A 22,284-nucleotide genomic window follows, 5' to 3' on the forward strand; every position below is an offset into this window, starting at 1 on the left:
GAGTGGGGGTTATAGTTTTAATATTAATAAATGCAAAGTGTTAGTTACACTTTGGGGTGCAGAGATTCAAGGCTACATACTGTACTAGTATGGCTGTACTACATGGGATGGATGAAATTTGGGATCTTAGGGGTGAGTGATGGTAGACAGTGAACTAAAGCTCCAAGGGCAGATTTGAATGTTGCAAAGACTGCTCATCTTATTGCAACTCATAAAAAGTACATTGACATGTAGGGATAGAGAGGTGGTCGTGCTTCTATATGAGGAATTGGTCTGACCACCACATGGACTATTGTCCTACATTAATTTATTGATCTACTTTAATCTACCAGATTTAAGTAGATCTGGTCCTTGAAGCATCGTTCAATTAATATATATAGCAATTTGTAGTATTAACTTGGTATTGGGATATATTCTTATTCATATATACTGACTATAATCGAGACTAGAATAACAATTAAATTTATTCAAAATGCAACATGTTTCATCGGATTGTCTGACTTAGAAAGCAAATAAACACTATAAGAAACATCGTATCACTATATGAACGACTATTATAAAATTCAATTAGTTTTGAACTGTAGCTACAGTCCGTGTTGAAGTTCTTTGTTAAGCAGCTGCGTGCGTCTGATTTCATGAGTGTGTCAATATCGGATAGCAGAGCTGAAAGAGTCTGGTAGATTATAGCTAAGGTTATTATTTATGTGATGAGGGTCCATAACAATTTCCTTAGACTCAACTATGTGCAGTTCCACCTCGTCATGGCATATATGAAGGTTTGAGGTTGTTGTCCAGTTTATCTCATGTTGACGGCCTTCATCATTTGTGTTTACTGAAAACAGTAAATGGCTTGACAGGGCACTTGCTCTAGTTCTTTTGTAGGCAATGTCCCTCTGGTATTCTTGACTGCAGGAAGCAATACTATGGCCAAACTGAAAAATCCATGCTCCTACATCTCTAAGAACACCAGAGGGACATTGCCTACAAAAGAACTAGAGCAAGTGCCATGTCAAGCCATGTACTGTTTTCAGTAAACACAAATGATGAAGGCTGTCAACATGAGATAAACTGGACAACAACCTCAAACCTTCATATATGCCGTGACGAGGTGGAACGCTGCATAGTCAAGTCTAAGGAAATTGTTATGGACCCTCATCACATAAATAATAACCTTAGCTATAATTTGAAATCAGACATACGCAGCTGCTTAACAACAAAACTTCACTGACTGTAGCTACAGTTCAAAACCAATCGAATTTTATAATAGTCGTTTGTATAGTGATACGATGTTTCTTAGTGTTTATTTGCTTTCTATGTTCCCACGCCTGAAGAAGTCGGACAATCCGATGAAACATGTTGCGTTTTGAATAAATTTAATTGTTATTCTAGTCTCTGTTATAGTCAGTGTATGTGTATATATCAATCAATGATATTATGATGGACTTCAGATTTCTAGTTGTTTGCTGATGATGCATAGATAGATAGAGCAATCAATGATGTTACTGATATATAGCACTTACAGAATGATTTAAATAAGCTGAAACAGTAAACAAATGATAATTGTTATTTTGCAAATCTAATCACACTTTCATGTGAATGAGATTTCTAATGATATATTGGGGGGATTATGCTTACAGAAACTAATGAGAATAGGGATCTGGGAATTGCGGATAGGATGTTCAAAAGGTCACATAGCAAAAATTTCAACTAAGCTCAAAGGATAATTGTGATGCTGAAATGAACACTGGGATACAAGGATAAGAAAGTCATTTTGCCTCTAAGGCTATGATATGACCACATCTGGACTATGTGCAAATGTGGTCTGGGTTTAGAGAGGATAAAGAAGCTGTGGAAAAGGTGCACAGAACCAATCCCACAAGGTGGAATAATAGAATTTAGATTATGAGCACAGATTGAGAGTATGGACTCCACACACTGATAAACAGGAGAAAGAAGCAATCTGATAGACATCTAAACTTTTTAACTTATGGATTTGAGGTTGAGTTGGAAATAAGTTGTTTAAAGACTTAAGACAATAGCAGACACAAATATCAAGGAAGTGAACGGATGGCATCAAGCAGAATATTAAAAAATGAATGCTACATTATTAGCATCCAAGAATGTGTGGGCAGAGCTAATCTAAGGCAGCATTGATCATTTACACAGAAATGAGAGAGAGAGAAAAGATTAGTGAAACGGGTGCGATGCCAAATGGCAAGAAAAAGAGATAGGCAAAGATCTAGATAAATTGTTTTTTTTTTGGTCACTTTGGACTGCAAAGATGTGACAATAGTGGAGCTGACATTAAGAGAATTGTAGATATGTATGGAAGAGTGCCTTAGACGATAGAAATATAAGATCTGATAATGTTGGAGTCTTGACAAGTAACAGACTGATTTGGAGGAAAATTGTAGATAGGAAGTTATTAATGACGTAAATTTTTCATGTAGTACTGTCATATCCTGTACACCCCTTGAGGGTACATGGCAGGAATTTGATGATGTATGGAAGAGTGAAGAAGATGAATGATGTTGTATAAAAGATTCAAGTGGTGTTGTATGGGGATTTGATGAGAAGATATACAAGGTTAGTTTTCCAGGAGGTAAAATGAATAGAGTGATTGAGCAAAGGAGTTGGTAGTCATGAGGTTGTTGAGAAAGATAAAAGAAAATATTGTAATAGGAAAGGTAGTGTGTTGCCTAGGTATGACAGTGATGAGATGAGGTGGACAGCAAGAATTATGAATGATATGTTAGCAGCAATGTGCAATATATTAGCAGTAATGGTATATGTGGAATGAGTTTGAAGAAAGAAAGAATTTAACTGTATAAGAGTGATGGACTGCATTTGAATGGTTTTCTTGCAAGACATATGGAGAGACCACTGCTTCTGGAAGGGGTAATGAGTGCAGAGAATGAACCTGAGCAAATGAGAAGCAATGTGAAAAGAGCTGAAGTGTAAAGAAAGAGGGATTAAAGTGATGCTTAAGAATGGAGAAGTGGTAGCATGAAAGAGTTGTGGTAAATGTGGAAGAGTGTACACAAAAAGAACAAGTGTGCAAGACAGACAGAGAAATGGGGAGACTCGGGATAGAAAAGGGAACACAGCTGAGAAAGTGAACAAGTGTGTGGACAAGAGGAATGGCCTAGGATGGGTAGCAAGATATTGCTCAAGGAAGGCATGGAGATGACATACCAAATAAGTGTTATCAGTGAAAACTTGTTATAGATATGGAAATGAGTTATGTTTGTATATAAATACTAGAAGTGTCAAAAACAAGGGAAATGGTTGCATTGATTTTGTTCACCCAAAAATTGTTGGAATAAGTGAGACATGGTTAGATGAGAACATCTCGACAGGAAATGAGATGGGAGGGTATGATGTTTTTCATGAAGAGAGAAAAGGGTAAAAAGGGAAGTGGATTGCTATTGATGATATAAAAAGGGAGCTATGTCCATACAAGGTAGAGATGCAAAGGGTAAATAGTGGCAGTATGGTGTGATATAGAAGTAAATAGAATGAAATATTTAGTTGAATATTGATAATCTGCTTATTTGTATAAGCAGATTAGCCAAGCAAATAGGAAAAGAGGGCGATTTGAAATATGGCAATATAGATTGGGAAGATGAGATAGCAACTACCTCAGTTATGTAACAGAGGACATGTGAGGACTGAGGATGTTGGATTTAATCATCTCAGAGAGGATGTCATTATACAAGGAGTCAAATCCCCCCTCCCACCATTTGGTGATTAACCATGGAGTGATTATCTGGGTGGTTGCTAGCCATGTGAGGAAAGGATACATGTGGAACTACTAGGCTGGTGATTATGAGAAGCTCAGGAGATAGCTTGGAGCTATAGCATGGAATGAAGGGTTGGGTACAAAAGAGATCAAAGGAACTATCTAGGAAGTCATGTCTCAATGTACTCCAAGGGTCAGAAGGTTAAGGTAGGTAGGTAGTTATGAAATGTATGAATGAAGAGATTAATACATTGAAAGAACATATTCTGCAAGCAACATAAAATGAGTCCTAATAATCAATTCCACAAACAGTACAAAAAACAAGCAAGGCAGGTGACTCAGTTGATAAGGGTAGCAGAAGCGCAGCATGAGCAGCAGTTAACTAAGGAAGCAAAAAGGTAGTTTAATTGTAACCAGCAAAACAATGAATGGTTAAGGTAGGATGACATTGAGCGTAGAAAATGGTATAAGGAAAACTGCTGCAGAGGATACAGTTGATATTAAATGAGCAGAGTGACCGAGTGTTACAAGCGGTATATGGGAATTGAGTGAACTGGATGTTAATAAGGCTATGGGACTTGATATACCACCATGTATTTTGAAAGAATGTGCCAGGGAGTTGGCACCTGCTGACATTTGTTTAATACGAGTATCACATTGGGTCAAGTTCCAAAGGAGCGGAAGGTAAGATTGCAATGCTTCATAAGGGAGATGACAGAACTCAAGCATCAAATTATAGGCCAACCTGTGTGCAAGGTGTTGTTCAGAACCAGAGTCAGGTTGAAAACAGTGGTATTATATCTTTGATGGACAACAAACTTGCTAAAGGGAGGTCATGCCTTAGTAATCTACTTACTGACAACAATAAGGTGACAGTTGGATGAGGGAGATTAAGACAATAGTATACTTAGATTTTGCAAAGGTTTTTGATAGATTACCACATGTTGATAGACTAAAGCAGGCAGGGTTAGATATTAGATTAGTGCATTGGTCTCTACTCAAATCTTTCCCAGGTTAAACAGCAATGGCCCTAAAACAGACCCCTGAGTCACCCCTTTCCTTTTCTGGAATGGTGTTGATAGATATCAGCAAGTTGTGTATGAGGGGGGGATATCAACACCATTCCAGAAAAGGAAAGGGGTGACTCAGGGGTTTGTTTTAGGGCCATTGCTGTTTAACCTGTATGTTAATGATATTGGGAAAGATTTGAGTGGAGATATTTAGTTGTTCACAGATAATGCAAAGTTGAGAAGAACGGAGGAATAGAGCAGATGTGGCCTTATGACGAGACTTGAACAGATTTAAGTGAATTGGTATGGGAATACCAGTTCAATGTTGCAAAATGTAAGGTTTTACAATCTGACAAACAAAGATGGGATGTGCCCTCCGTAGCCCAACTGGAAGAATAATGGTATGCTGCATCCTTCAACAGAAAAGAACAGAGTTTGATTCTTATTGTGACAAGAGAATCTTTATGTGGGTTTTTCAATTGAAGGCAAGTTAGCCAATCGCATACATAGGTAGTTTTTCCTCCCCGAAACTTAGGTTTTTCATTCCACATATAGGTAAATCGGCCATGAGAACACACAAATTTACAGATCCTGAATATTAGTGGTGGTGCTGTGTATTGATGATAGTGGTGTCAAGTAGATGAAGGATTAAATAAGGGAGACCGAGTTGTAGTGCAGTAGTGTGATCTCCCATGATGAGTCCTTGGAGGTGTTATGTAATAATCAGCTTGGCAGGAGTATACTGTTGGAGGTAGAGGAAATAAGATCTTGGATTACTGTGGATAAGAATCCAAAATTTAAAGAACATATTGCCAAAATTGTCAGGATAATAACGAATTTTGGCAGTGATGTAGAGGATACTGGTTGTAAAAGGAGATTCTGGTTCCATTCTACAAGGCCTTGATTAGGCCACATAGTACTGTGCACAGATTTGGTCACCTGGTTTCAAAAGGATGACGAGATATTGGAAAGGATCCAGAGGCGATTGACTAAAGGTAGAAAAGTCTGTAATGTTGAATATGAAGAAAGGTTGAAAGATCTCACATGAGAGGTACAAGAACCTATAGTACATCAGTGGTTGTGTGTGAGGTGCAGATAAGGACAGAAATCTATTGACATTTTTCTTAATATGCTGTATGTTCAAGTTGTTGGGAACCAACAAAATCTGGAAAATCAGGTTTTCCAGATTTTGACCAATTTCTTCAAAAATGTTTCTTTCACAGCACCTTCATAGAGATGCAGATAGATGTATATATTTTTATTTTCTAGCATATGTAAGTATTCTAGAAAAAAGCATTTTACTAAATATCTGACAAATTCAAGAAGGGAGCTATAGTATTTAAAAAGGTTACCTTACAAAAAATATTCTGAAAAGTATCTTAGGATATAATTTTCAAAGTTACATATATATAAAATAAGTATTTTTATAACAAAACTCCAGATTTATGTTAGATCTAAAGTTTTCTTTAGTTATTTTCTCGTTCTAAGTTCTGAAATCCCCATGCTACAATTTAAGACTGCAGCTGTTTTTTTTTTTTTTTTTTTTTATACTACACTTGAGGCATTTTGCAAACATGGTCAAGGTACTAAAGACATTGGTTAGGTGAAAAATACAGGAATGGGTAGATAGCAGAATACTACATGGGGAACAACATGATTTTGTGAAGAACAGATCATGTCTCAGTAACTTACCTTCATAATTCAGTGACAGCTGAGTTAGATAAAGGTTTACAGTGATACTTCTGGACTTCGCAAAAGGTTTTTGAAAGGATACGGATACCACAGAATTTTAATAAATAAACTGAAGCACATGGAATGGATATAAAATTGAAATGAATAAGAGGATGGTTGATAGAGAGATACCAAACAGTATTCAGGAGTCCAGCAGAAGGCCATGATTAATGTTATACTGCAGAGTTCTTGTGTTGGGACATTACTATTTAATTTGTACACTAATGATATAGGAATTATTTAGCTCTTTCCTAATGATGCAAAATTGGATAGAGCAATTGTCAAAGATATTTTACAGGACAATTTTAATGGACTGGCAATATAGGCAAAGGAAAATGGATGTCAATGTAATGCAGCCAAGTTTATGGTTATGCATTCTAAGGTGAAAAGATGACCAGCTGTGTATATAGATGGAAAAATGCTCTAGGAAATAGAGGAAGCCAGAGATTTCAGGGTGTTAGTGGATAGGGAGTGAGGTTTAGAGGACATATTGTAAAAGTGGCTAAAACAACTCAGATTACTTTGTTACTGAAGAACACCAAGACAAGCAGATTATTATATTTCTTTATAGGGCCTTTGTAAGATTCTTTTTGACTATGCACAGACTGTCACCTGGATATTTTTGGGAATGAGGAGCTAGAGGTGTATGTAGTGTACCTTATGAGGATGGGTTTTATGTTACAGATGGTTAACAGGCAGAAAAGGGGATGATAATTGAGACATACAAATTGCTGAAGGATTTTTATAGGATAAATGGAGAGAAAATTTTTCAGAACAAGTCTGGTGATTGGGGGGGGGGGAACTAGGAACATCCTTTGATATTGAGAAAGAATGGTTAGGAAGCGTGTGGAGACTAATTTTTTGATTGGAGTAGTAGTGAATGAGTGGAACAGGCTGCCAGAGTTTGAAGTGAATGTTATGATTGAATGAGATCAAAGCAAAGTATGAATGTATTGCACAAATATTGGATAGTGCTTGGCATAATGTTTAGAGTTCCTTGATAAGTCTATGGACTACAGAGTTGTCCATATGATTATTATTACTATTATATGGACACCTCCATGGAGTCCAAAGACTCAAACTATGCACAGAAACTAATCAATACCTGTCCTTGAACCTAGCAGACAAACCATTCAGCCGATTTCATTCATTCACCACTCACCCAGTAAAAAACCTAGTCAAAAAACCTTACTCAGCTTCCAAAGATGACCTCTGGTTCTGCACCCTCTTGTTCTAGCCAAGCAGTGAAACACTTCCCCTACATGAATCCTATAAAACCCTTTAAGTAACTTAAATGTTTCTATCTTATCTTCTCTTTCACCTATTGACCAACTTCTGCAATCCACACATCCTCAATCTATTCACACAACTCACCATCTTGGTCACTCTGAATCCTCTCCACCACTTTCTCATTCTGACAATTAAAGTATTAAATGTAATCTACATTTTAAACCATTTTAATCCTATAATTTAGAGAAAAAAACAAACAGCCTTTGTTTATAATTTCCACATCAATATTAAAACTGCATAATATTACAGTAATTCTAAGCCTCTAGAGCTTTCATCAAGGCTAAAGATCTTTGATGAGAAAATTTTATATAATGCTTTTCAACTGAGGACAAGTTAGTTGTCTCAATACTGAGGTGGTAGCTGTTTTCTGGCAACTTCTTTCCAGCCAAAAGCAGGTAAACTGGGCTTGTGAGCAGGTATTCAGACATGATGCACCTCTCATTGGCAGACGGTAGAGGAATGGTAATTAATCCTTGGATGGAAAACATGAATGGCGATATATGCTTACTTTTTTTTTTTAGCTCTCTGAATAGCTTCAAACAAATTAATACAATCAGTGATTAATTTTTCAAACTCGTACACAAAAATTTCTAAAGCACTATTTCAATTTGATCAAAATTGTTAAACATTGCAATCTCCAAAATTAGGATTTTTTTTCGAGGTCCACATTAGGACAAATTTGTTAACATTCCAATTCCAACATAAGTTAAGACATCAATATATTTCAATACTATTTCTTTTCTGCTGTTCATTCACCACTCTCCAAGTGAAAACCATTTAAATAATTTTTCAAATAAAGCCATAAGTGGATGGATCGTATCCAGGAGAGTATTAATTTGTTACATTTAAGTGTAGTTTAAAATTTAGTTGAGTGAGTGTGTGTGTGTGTGTGTGTGTGTGTGTGTGTGTGTGTATTATAAAAATATAATATGAACATTTCTCTGTTAGTACTGAAAATATGGAATAGCCTTCAGTGACATGTATTTGAAAACTGAACAGCTGTTATGTCTAGAAATAGGTTAAAACTATAAAGATTCAAATTCATTGTGCTGGTATTGTTGTATTTAAAAAAATACAAATTGAGTGAAAATGAAGTTATGAGTGAATACACATAAGTCAACTTTTAAGTGAGATAACCATTACATAGTATATGGTTCATTTGCTTTGTTTTCCACCATTAAGCAGCTGGATCCACCAATGAGGTAAACTAGAGCACATAATGCTCTGGTTTGGTAAAAAAAAAATGCACAATATTCTGTTTCTGGAGGGCAAATGCCACACACACAGACTCTCCATCCGGAGGGCTCAGTCCCAACATGAGGCAAACTTTTGTTCCCTAAGTTGAAAGAACCACTCGGATATTCCACCATATCTCATGTGGTTTCTCCTGAAGTGACCCAACTAAACTAAGTAACTGACAGAAACACAAGACCTTATCCAAAAAAAACAATGAAGCAATAAAGTAGAATAGAGACTGTACCAAAGGCTTGTAAACATTGTTAAATGTTTGGCTTAAAAGCAAGAGTAGTGTGCAGAATTTTTGAAATCTTTGTAATTTAATCGAATGAGTTCCAAAAGCTGTAAGCCAAGATTAAGAGAAAAAGAATGTACTGATTTCAACTAGCTAAAAGTTTGCCTATGTAAAACTAGGCAGAAAGGCTTCTAGAGAAGAGCAGTGGATGAAATGAAATAAGATTTGGTAGATTTACAACTATACCAAATGAATACTAAACAGTTGCTGCTCATGGTATTGTTCTTGGCAGAAAGTGAAAGAATGAATGCCAGTCAGGGGGAAATCACCCATGAAAATACCTATACAAAAAAGAATAAGGCAGAAAAGAATGAGTGAAGATCAATTTGTCAAACTGCTCTCTTCTAAATAATTTTTAGGAAAGTTTCCATTGCATCATCACAAATGTGAGGACAATGCTCCAAGATAGGAAAGTTTAGGATTTGTGCAAATTTAGCTGCAAAATGAAAGGATACCAAGTTTTTTTTTGAGGCTATGGATATATGTGTACCTGGGGAAAGTTAACTTAGATCCAATACTGTTGTGGCTCCCACCCATGAAAGGTTTTTAATGTAAAATTATAGTACATTAGTACTCTAACCCCTCTAAAGAATTTTTATTTTTTTACTTGGTCTAGAAACCAAAACATTGTGTGTGGGGGGGGGGGGCTTGCCACCCTTCTTAAAAATTCACCTCCATGTAAAAAACGATCACAAACATCCATGGTCTGACAGTTGACTGTCATTAGTTCTACCTCACATTTTCTCCAAAATCCCCACTATCAAAGATAAACTCAAAACTAAGAAATGAATCTCAGTAGTGAGAAACTTACAAATCTGAAAAGTTGCAAACTTACCAGGGTGGGAAGACAAGTTGGAAATCCCGCCAGGGGGTGCAGAATTCATAGCATGAAGTGTCATGTGGTTCCCACCAATTCCTGGAGGTAAACTATTGCTACCCAATCCGTTTAATACAGGATAACTATTTGCATCAGTCAAACTACCATTGATAGTAGCCAGAGGATTGGGCCGCCATGTTTCTAGCCTTCCTAGCGAGCTAAATGGACCATTTCCAAAATTATCCACAGCTGTGCCACTGGTGATAGTTGTAATGGTTTCAGCAGTACCATTAAGACGACCCTGATATACACTATAACTGCGAATACGAGCTTCCAGCTGCCGAAGCCACAAATGAAGTGAACTACGATCATCATCATCAATGGCAGGATGGATGAGAGAATAAGAAAGAAGCTGACGACTTTCTTCGATATGGACGCTATTTTCAATGGAGTGAGCAATGATCTTTGGAATCAGTCTCAGATACTGATTTTTTGCCTCTTCATTTCCAGGATGCAATAGGGGTAAGTGGGAGAGTAGGTGGGCGACGGCTGTCTCTTTGGTTTCTTTGCACAGGCCGCCTATAAAAGCTATAGGGAGAAAAAAAATGTATGAATAAAACAGGAATACTAAAACAGATTATAAAGTTCTAAAAAACTAATTATATTATAACTATTGCTAACTTTTATTATTCAGTCATTATTGGAAAGACCGATTTTGCCGTGAAGTTTCTGTAGCATGCAGGTCCACTGATTTCTGGTTGGTCCCCTTAACGAGGTCACGAATGCTCTTCTTCCTCGCATTAAAAATCGAGACAACAGGCGTATGCTATGTAGGGGGGGAGGGGGCTTAAGCACTACACAAAACAATTTAGTGTGGACATGTAAAGATTTCTTTCTTTACAGTACCGCCTCTGGAATACGTCTGCATTAACTATGGATCGGTCACGGTACAAATTTAAAATCTAAGCATTGTATTTTAATGAAGAAAAATCGCGAGTTTTTCCCCTTAAAAATGGAAGGTCGTCGTCACTAATCAGTGAAACTAATGTCTGCTCCCAAAACAGAGCGAGCATGGCACGCGCTGTGTAATTCAAGAAACATTCAATACAGCGCATTATCACCTTCGCATTATATCCTCCAGTAAACAAGCAACCGCTGTCACTTTGCTTCATCGGGTGTCCCGCAGTGAAGTAGCAGAGGCAAAGTGGGTCATTATCCCAATCAGTCCTGCGTCACGAGTTCTCGGTAGTTACCTGTTAGGCCTACAGAAGTAGTACACTAACCTACTGACCAGACTGTAGTTGAGGACTCGAACACCTAGTTTCCAATTTATCCTAGTTAACGGTACGGTTCTTGACACTTACGGAGAGTGACCTATAATGAAAAGGCCGCTCAACTTTCTACACAAATCTTGTTATTCGAAGGGAATTGACAAGATTTTCCCCCTTCAAGCAATATGAACTTAAGAATTGCTTTCTAAAACTATGCAGTCAATAAACATAAACATATTCCTTCACGAATTTGTCTATACCTGGATATTTCAAGAATACTGCGGTATATTTTTTTTAATCTCGACGTGTTTGATACTTTGAGATCCAGCTCTAATGTTACTACAAAACTACCGATGATATTGAAAATAGGAAAAGTTAAGTGTGCCTGAATTTTATTCCCCCCGATGAAGTAGCAAAATTAATGTTTTCACAACGAACTGACATATCAAGTTAAAATTAAACTATCCGATATATCAAGATATTCAACTTACTCGGTGTAGTAGCAAAATATAAGCCTGAAGAGATCTAGAAATAAGATATTAGAAATGCTTGGTGGCAATAAAAATCTACCAAGACAGGATGCCAACAAAGATAAGAATGAAAAACTGACTTCCAAAATAACCTATTTGTTTCTTCATGTCTTTAGTGTGTGTGTGTGGGGGGGGGGGGTCTTTAACTGATGAAACGCTAAATTTTAATCAGAGGTTAGCGAAAATAAACATTTTCCCATCCAATTTTAAAGAATCCCTGAAACCTATCAACAACTCCTTGGGGATTCCTGGATCCCAGATTAAGAACCTCCGGTCTAGATATATGCGACGGAAAATAAACCTTTAGTGGAAAGTTAATTCTGCAGAAAGGTTCTAGAGCCAAGAGAAACCAAATTGAAAACAGTCTCGAGTATAATCTGGAAAATGATTATAAATCGAATAACAAATATTCAAAAGGTCTAATAGTTTCAGTCAAAACAATCAAGTGGCTAAGGATTCTTTTGTTCAATTTTAGAATGGAATAATAAACACTAGGTTGTATTCAGTGAATAACTGAATACGATCGGTTTCGAAAAAAAATATTTTCCCTATAGCAGCTCCTTCAGGAACTTTACTATAAAACCTGATCGACAGATTTTGGAACATTGGATGGGAAAATAAACATTTTCCCATCCAATTTTAAAGAATCCCTGAAACCTATCAACAACTCCTTGGGGATTCCTGGATCCCAGATTAAGAACCTCCGGTCTAGATATATGCGACGGAAAATAAACCTTTAGTGGAAAGTTAATTCTGCAGAAAGGTTCTAGAGCCAAGAGAAACCAAATTGAAAACAGTCTCGAGTATAATCTGGAAAATGATTATAAATCGAATAACAAATATTCAAAAGGTCTAATAGTTTCAGTCAAAACAATCAAGTGGCTAAGGATTCTTTTGTTCAATTTTAGAATGGAATAATAAACACTAGGTTGTATTCAGTGAATAACTGAATACGATCGGTTTCGAAAAAAAATATTTTCCCTATAGCAGCTCCTTCAGGAACTTTACTATAAAACCTGATCGACAGATTTTGGAACATTAAAAGGGGGACACCTTCAAGGGCTCGTCATGAGGCCACTCCACTTCGCACAACTGGCCGTCTACACTACCTAATCCTCAATATACACACCACGCTAGTATCGCCTACCGCCCTTTCCCCCCCCCCCCCCCCTCACCATCGGTAAATCGAGGGTATACTATGGCCAATTTGCGGATGAAAATTTGAAGTTTTCGGGAGGAAAAAATAGAAAAGTTTATAAAGATTCCTACAGTCAGACGAAACCTGGAAGGGAGCAATATCCTACTATTCTTCCAACTGCGAAGAGAAGCTTAAAAATTAAGTTGTGATAGTTTATACTATTACTTTTTAAAACTCAAAAGGACCTTAATCTCATTTAATAATAAGATGCTTAAGTAAATCGTTTGCGATTGAAATTTTATTATACGCAGAGCCGGATGGTAGAGATGAATGGTGTCTCTCCTCAGCTGGTATGTCTTTGGGGCGAGACCACAATTTTCTCTCGCTGCAGTGAATGGTTTGAAAGTTCTATTTAGTCTAAGAGGATTTAATTTTTAATTTACCTACAGTACTAGTGTGCTATAGATTTTCCACCTTTTCTGTGGATCGGATTCACACTCAAGGAGGAATTGTCCGAATTTAACAGTGCAAGGTTTAGTGAACAAGCATTAGCGATCACAAGAGAATAGTTCGCTAAAAAGAAAGTACAGTATATTCTTTTTATTTGAACCTGGCCGATGCGCACGTAATTAACATCACGTGCAAACAACCTTACAATCTGACGCATAAAACTCGAGAGGATAAAGAGGGCAATCCTCCTCTTCATCCTCCCGAATATAGAATACATTTATGAGCAAGGCATAACATTTAGTAGAAAATAAAGGCAAAAATTGGTTGAATTACTGTCTTTAATATTATCTATAGTATAGGGACTTGTGACAGACTACCATCAAAACCCGTTTTTATTAAAATGACTAACTTCAATACAAACATCCTCCATCGTCATAGTGGAAATTTACTAAGATAATTTTTAAGACATGAACAACTAAGCGCCGTTCCGTTCCAGATGCAATCCTTAGAAAATGCTGGAAGAAAGGGCAGGAAAAATGCAAAAATTGTTTAGCGGAGTCTATCAGGGGGAAATATTCACTTTGTGCGAAAGTCCTTTCAATGAAAACTGGATTTGAATAAACACTAATGGAGCAACATTTAGTTTCATTCGTTTATTATGTTTAGGTTCAAAACCTATGAAGTTTTCAACCGATCTCTAGACAGACTAATTCAAATCAATATTTCATCCTGTTTTTGTAATCTAGGAAAAAACAGGACCACTAACATATTTGAGTAAACGTTTTTTTTTTTTTTTTTTTTTTGCCTTAACTCAAACCCATGGGCTCCAACACGGGGTCCGTAAAAAAAAATATATATAAAGTTTTTTTACCTTGGGTATAATATGCGTTAAAGATACCAAGCTATTTTAAATATAAACCTGGTTTTAATCCATTTCCCAAGTAAGCAAACAGACAAGCAAGTCAAGTTTGCGCCTGCAAGTAGTGCAAGTCTGGGTGACCTGCACGTAGTGCAGGTCACTCGTGGTAAAGGTGGAATAACTCTGATCACTATTCTTCGTATATGCAACCAATGAAAACACGAGGTCAACGCTTCCCTACCAAAAAAGATTGATAAACATCAAGTCATACTGACTGCTACGGAACAATTGGGATTTCTGTTTACCAAACTAGACATATCCAACGTCCGTTAATTATGAAGCTATATTGGAAAACGAAAGGTATGACCGAGTTCTGTTTGTTCTTGTTTATGCAGTAATTTTCGCTTCCAAAGTTATATATATAAAAAAAAAAAAAATTAACTTATCTACAATTTCTTTGTGGACATACATATCTTAAGTTTAATTTCATATAGGGTTTTATCATTTTGCTTTCTTCAAAAAAAAATGTTAACTGACTTGGAGTAGTTCTCTGCTGAACTAATATACTGAAAAATTATGCAGCAAAATGTCAAGGTTATACAGCTCACGTACATGATAGTTGTCGCGAATTAGCAATCCGCTGGTCGGTCTCAGAACTAAGACTGTTTCTGCCATTATTATACTTTGAGTATAACAACTGATAAGCAAGTCGATTGTCTCATAATTAAGAATTTCATGTGAAAAAAAAAAGAAAAAACATGGATTTAAAAGTAATATACAGCAATACACTTATTCCCAAGAACAGATCATTATTACCGAACATCAGATTTTTATTCTTTAGTGTATTATAACAGAGAAGCAATTGCCAACAATTTTAAGTCAGACCTGAATATAACCGCATTAGCTTCGTAGACCTAATTTAGGTCATCTCTGCCTAGAATTGGCAAATATTCGTAATAGAAGTACAGTAATCCCTCGATTAATGCGTCATTTTTTTTCGATACCCACATTCGATTAGTGCGCCTATATACATCTTAAAAATAAATGTTTACAGATTTAAAAAATTTTCTATCTACATTTTTATGGCTAACTATATTAAAAAATCACTCACCAGAATGAAATCATTTAGTTACCGATTTAAAAACATTTTACAAAGTTCTTTTTAATGGTACACTACACTACTTTCATGTACAGTATGTATACTATGTTCCAAATTTTTACCGCCAAAATTTATGTCGTCTGCTATAGTACGCCAACAGATTCGAGACCCTTCGACACTTCTGCGCATGCCACAAAAAAGGAGAATCCATTTCGAAAATAAGGTAATCAATCCGTCTTCTGGGATGAGTTGTTTATTATTACACGTCGGAAAAATTAACTTCTCTTTTATGATCATTGTAGTTCTTATAGTGGTAACTATTTTGCTTGTATAACAGTTGGGAAATTTTATCTATAAAGGCGATTTCGCGCGTTGGCGACCAATTCGTACTCCTTCATTTTTCTCCCCTTCAATGATAACGTCCAAGAGTTAATTAAATCTCATTCTGAAGAATTGAGTGATTCCGACCTGCTAAATTTAGATGCACAGTGGAAAGATCCCGAAGAAAATTTAACCACTGGTAGTCAGACAAAAGAGATTTCACAGAAACCATTTGAAAATATTTTTCGTACAATCGAAGTTTTTAAGCAGCAATGCTTAGAGGCTGACCCTGATGAAGAGAGAAGCAATAAAATTTGCAGAAGAGTACAAGAGGCAATAGGGCCATACCGTCGGTTGTATGAGAAAAAAATAAACAATAAGCCCGCCAAACTATGTTAGCTCAATTCTTTAAGAAGTAGAATAATAAAATTTATATTCTGAATATGTTTTATTGTCTTTCATCTTCGTGGTTTTCCTTTAACTAGGCCCTGATACATACCTTAATTCTTTTATAAAAAAAATTAAGGTTCAAAAAAGAAATCTGAGGAACGAATTATACTTTTTATCATAGGTTATTATATTCAATTAATGCGCCTGTTTTAAAGAACGCATTAGGCGCACTAATCGAGGGATTGCTGTATAATTATGTATATTTTGAACAAATGGAACTACAGTGCATCCTTTGCAAAAATATAGATGTAGAAATTCCAGACCCAAATTGTACAAATTAAGTTCCATAAATTGTGAGCTAATTTTACTACGGAAGCAGTTAATTTTAAGCAACATCTTCATACTAATACAGAGGAGTCTTCTTATATCGGTTGTTAAAGATTATGCCTTTGGATAGAAAGCCCAGGTTTTCTATCCTTTTTATAAAAAATTTATAAAAAGAATGTCGAAACCATCAATCAGTATGAGTAGAACATGATTAACCGAAGAACATCGTAGTTTTCAAGAAAATGAGAGTTACAATATTTTTGTATTCAAGGGGGGAAAAAAATTATGCCTGATATGTAGAAACTCTATTGCAGTTTGCAAAGAATATAAAATTAAAAGGCATTACGATACAAATCATAAAGAAAACTATGACAAATATGTTGCGAAACTTCGTGAAGATAACAAAATAACTTTAATTCTGATAATTAATCATATTTAATTGCAAGCAAGTCGAAACTATTCACTGAAGGGGAGTTTATTCGCGAATATACTATTATTGTTGAAGTTGAAGTGTTGTGCCCTGATCAATTAAAGAAATTTTAAAATATAAGCTTATCTCGAAATACCATTGCTAGCAGAAATGATATAGCCGGTAACTAAAGGAATCAACTTCTTCCCTTCACGTATTAGGCCTAGTGCCTGTTACGCGACTATCATTAGCCTTTCTAAGCAGTACCCGTCCCGAGGATAAGGTGGCTAGCCCTATGCCTCCCGAAGGAATCAACTAAAATCAATAATTCCAACATTTGAGACCTATTCCCTTGCAACTGACGAAAGTACAGATGTACGGAATATCGCTCAGCTGGCTGTTTTAATTCGTGGATGTGATATGAACTTAAAGTGAAGAACTTCTAGACGTTATTCCTATGCACGATACAACCACTGGAGTTGATATTTTTGAAGTCCTTATAGAAGTTTTGAATGAATAAAATTCGCCGTTAAAAAAGCTAGTTTGTCTTGCAACTGATAGTGCTCCTGACATGACTGGTGTTGTTAAAGGAGTTGTTATAAATTTAAAAGAAAAATGGAAAGAACAAGGTAATAAATTTTCATTGCATTATTCATCAGCAAACACTATGGTCCAAAGTTTTAAATATTGGACATGTCCTAAAAAATGTCAGTAAAATTGTAAATTATATTCGTGCACGTAGACTTAATCATCGCCAATTTAGTAACTTTCTAGAAGATATAGAAAGTGGATATAGTGATCTACCTTATTATACAGAAATTAGATGACTTTCAAAGTTTTAAAGCGATTCTTCGAATCGTTGCACGAAATTACCATTTTTTTTAAGAATCGAAAAATTATGAATGTGAAATATTAAAAAAAAATGATCAATGGATACAGGACTTGGCTTTTTCAGTTTACATTACAAGTCAACTTAATCTTAAGCTACAAGGCAAAGATCAAGTAGTTACCATGTTATTTGACAATATTAAAATTTTCAAACAGAAATTTTTACGTTGGCAAAAACAAATTCAAAAAGAAAATTTATCCCATTTTGAATGTTGGCAACATTATAACAAAAATCAACGAAATTGAAATTTTCAGAATATGCCAATCAAATGAAGTTATTAGAAAATGAATTCGAAAGATTTTTAGATTTTAAGAAATAAGAAAACCAGTTTCACTTATTTACTTCCCCTCTATCGATTGATGTTGAAACTGTTGATGACAATTTACAGTTGGAATTAATTGAAATTCAGTGTGATTCCGTACTGAAACAAAAATATATGGATGTTGGAATTCCAAAGTTCTATAATTATTTATCAGTCGATCGATACCCCAATGTGTTATGTGCAATTAGGCGTATTTTATCTATGTTCGGTAGCACATATTTATGCGAACAACTATTTTCAACTTTAAAGAATAATAAAACTGCGGAAAGATCAAGATTAACAGACCAGCATGTGCAATCAATATTGAAAATAACTACAGCTCAACAACCGCTCATTCAACCAAATTTTGAAGATTTCGTTAACGAAAAACGTTATCAAGTTTCTTCAAAAAAAAATTATATGTATAATTTTATTTATAATGTGTAAACTTACATTTTATGTATTTTTGTAATATGGCTGTATTTTCTACTTATATACTCTGTTAATATTAAAAAATCTGTTTCCTCTTTATTTCGAGATTTTTTTTTTCTGTTGCGGCCCGATGTATAATTCTTAATTTGGCCCTTGGAAGTAAACGAGTTTGACATGCCAGGCTTAAATCATTTGCTGGAAACTCCGGTACAAGTTGAATGTTACTGAGGAGCTATTTTTCATTTAGAAATAAACAGAACAGCCTACCAAATTTGAAGCACTAAAATTTCAGTAATGAAGCAAAGTAGAGAATAAAAAAGAGCGAACGGACAAAGCTGTATCGTTTCCCTTGGTGAGAAGGAAAACATGTCATGTCGGTTCAACTTACTCGACAAAATTTCTCGCATTGTATCATGTCCCTAAAGAATTGTATGCTCTTGAACCATATATGCAATACCCTTCCTCCTCGTTCCTGAAATCCATTGAGCAACCCATCATGATATTTGCAATCTATGCTTAACTAAAATAGCAGTTCTGCAATTGCTTCTATAACGGATTCAACATAATTCCTAACCATTCCTAGCATTTCAGTGTTTTTTTTCTCAACGGTTACAAGTTATAGCTTAAAAAAAAAAAAAGTGTTCGATTCCTTCTTTCTTCTCCAATTGTCCACACGCACAACACTGTTAATGATTATAACTTCTCGAAAAGCAGTTCCCAGCTGGAGTGCGAGGATTGAATAACAATTTCTTCTAAATAGATTTTTTTTTTTCTCCTCTCTGGAGATTTATGCAAATTTCACTGTCAGCTTTTGCCACTTAGCAAATCTTACAATGTCGAATTTAATTCAGGTGTAGCCTTATCAATAACACGCACACAGTATACTTCAATGCTTAATGCATCTGATATCACACACGCAAAAATTAAGTTTAAAATGCAAGTTATTATTATAATGTTTATGTCAATTGTGTTTTAGGTCAACTGCACCTACTTTAAAGAAGAGGACGTTCCGGTGAGAAAGTAAAATTTTACTGCCATTTTCTGCACTTGATTGGTCAAAATTAAGCAGTCCACATAACTTCATGTCAACAATCTGCGTTGGGATGTGTAAACAAACTTACCTACCACAAAAGTAGCATAAATACTCCAAGATTCTATTGCAACAGTTAGTGGAAATGTGTTTCACTTATTTTCTCGTGCATGGCTCATCACCGTGCGAACGTTTTCCCTCACACCATTCAGTGATACAAAAACTCGTTAAAAAGAAATAACTCAGGCAAAAATCTCTTATATCATTAATCTGACCGTGAGTACAAAACGCTTGAATATGAAAGGCAAGGCTGCACTCGTTGCATCAGATTTTCATTATTTAAAGTAGTGTAGTACTGATCTTTAGGTACTTTGCTTTAGGTATTTCGGCTGCCGAAATATTAATGACTTATACCGCAGTCTTTTTATTATTATTATTTTTTATTTATTTATTTTTTTTTTTACGTGGAGTGATGGTGGAATGCATTGCCTGAGTTTAAGCTTCATTCATATTCAGGCAATGCATTCCACTTGTATCACCATATTTCACATTATAATGCGATACATTATATAAGAAATATATACATTATATGTAACTGTTAATGATATAAACCTTTCTCTCTCTTTCTCGATGAGAGAGACTCCAGGAGAGCTGATGTCATAATAATAATCATTTACAGGTAACCCTCATATTACACGGAAGATAGGTTTCTAAAAGAAACCAAAATTCCCTGTTGGGTTATCTCGTATAGTATCATGTGGTGCGAAACAGTGTTATATGGGACTAAGAACCAGTTTTTTTAAGTTACGTTCAAACAAACAAAAATAAGAGTTTTATAACTATCGGAAACTTATTCTTAATTAAAAATGGAAAACAAAAATGGTTTCCAAATGATATTTGGAAACCATTCTTCGTATAAATCAACAGTTACCCAAGTTTTTTTTTTTATTTGTTTTTAGATATACCGGTAATGCATTTATTTTATTTTTTTTTTACCTTTTCATTGAACGAAGATCAGAGATCTTCGTTCAATGAAAAGGTAAAAAATAAAAAAGGTATAAACTAGCATTGTTTTAACATGTAATCTCTTGAAGCGCTACTGCACAAAAGTAACATTACATGATTTTTTTTTTTTTGACAAATTAAAACCTGGTGAAGTTTTATTTTTGAAATAAACTGTGTTTTCCACTAAAGACCTTTGTGTATAATTGATTTTCAATAATTCTTTTGAAATTAGAAAAACTTCAAATTTCAAAAAATGTATTACTAAACTGCGAGGGGGGGGGGGGTCCTAGAAAGTTCTGATAAACACTTAGAACAAAAGTATTAAAGCAACTGATATAGCCACAAGAAAGAACATACAATATAAGGATATAAGAACATAGGTTACCTTCATACCTCTGCCACTATGGTAACTTGTTCTTTCTTGTGGTTATCAGTTGCTTTAAATATCATTTTGTTCTAGGTGTTTATCAGAACTTTCCAGATCCTCCCCCCCCCTCATAATAATACACACTAGGAAAAATTTATAAACGATTAAATAAAAGCCAAAGTGATGAACTGCATGCCGCAAAATCAGTTTTAATGGTCTCAAATAAGCACAAAACCGTAACACTTGGATTTTCCAATAATTTTTCAGTATAACGGTTAGCTGGTCAACAGCTAGGATTCATTCACATTAATGGAAATATCAAAAAATTACATCCCACGTAACAGCAGGGTTTTCCGTGCACAAAGGCTTAAAAAAAAAAAAAAAAAAAAAATAGCGTGTTATACGTTTGCAGCAATTCTAACAGCGTTGGGGCGAAACAGTGTTGTAAGGCAATCCTGTTCTTATACAGGATTGCCTGTCAAATATCCTGGGAACAACAAGTCTTTATATACATCCTATAGCGCGGGAATACAATTCATAGTTAGCAACAGTTACAGATGAGAATTCCAGTAATTCACTTTAATTTGACAATAACGAAAACCATGACGATAGCAACTAAATTTAGCTTAAACAGAAGACTAACTGAACACTCTTTATGTTTAGAAATATTATACGCTCTATTCATTTAGTAGTTAAATTTCGAACCACCTACTGAAGTGAAAAATGATCTAGTAATGCGAGTCGCGCATTTCTCGCTACCAGTACTAAAAGGATGTTTAGAGCATTTAAGTAGTTTTGTAAATAAGAATTCGAAATGGGTTCATTAAGCAGCTACGTATCTGCACATCTTGTTTTACGATAAACATATGGAAGAAGATCCTTTTGTTTTTGAATGCAAAAGACTTAAATTCTCAAACAACGGCCTATTGCTCCCGAAAGGACACTCGAGCAACTCGTCAGTCACTATAAACTGTTTAGGTACCAACTTTTTGGAAATTCGAATCCAAGATATGATCGGGTTGCCTGAAATTACATCTGAATTAACTGAGGCTGTGCGTCTAGTACACTGTGGTTAATAGTATGTTCTCTGGTCAGGTTTTGAGGGATGAAAACTCAAGTTTGACAGGAAAACCGTCAAACTCACTTCAATGAAAATAGCCAACTCGCTTTCATCTGCAAAGCCAATATAAAAAAATAATTCCTCGCGACCTAAACAGGATTTAAATTGGTCTTTCCAGCTGTAGGGCAAATGTTGCGACTACGGCGTGAGGGTCCTAGTTGTGGAAGACCGCAATAACTAAAGAAATTATTTATTCGCTCCAATTTTTTTTTTTTTTAATGAAGT

The 22,284-nt window shown here is 35.4% G+C and overlaps 1 protein-coding gene across 15 annotated transcripts in view; it reads right to left on the minus strand.

Moving 5' to 3' along the window:
* Positions 1-22,284, minus strand: part of smg (sterile alpha motif domain containing protein 4 smaug) — a 392,969-nt gene that overhangs the window by 142,621 nt on the left and 228,064 nt on the right. For all 15 annotated transcript variants that reach the window (XM_090400252.1, XM_090400245.1, XM_090400238.1 and 12 more), the window contains one exon: positions 10,140-10,709. In XM_090400252.1, the coding sequence (XP_090256378.1) occupies positions 10,140-10,709 (570 nt within the window). The remainder of the gene's footprint in view (positions 1-10,139; positions 10,710-22,284) is intronic.

The sequence above is a fragment of the Typopeltis vanoorti genome, chromosome 11 (assembly GCF_054136105.1).
Source record: "Typopeltis vanoorti isolate ZY-2024b chromosome 11, IOZ_Tvanoo_1.0, whole genome shotgun sequence".
Lineage (NCBI taxonomy): Eukaryota > Metazoa > Arthropoda > Arachnida > Uropygi > Thelyphonidae > Typopeltis > Typopeltis vanoorti.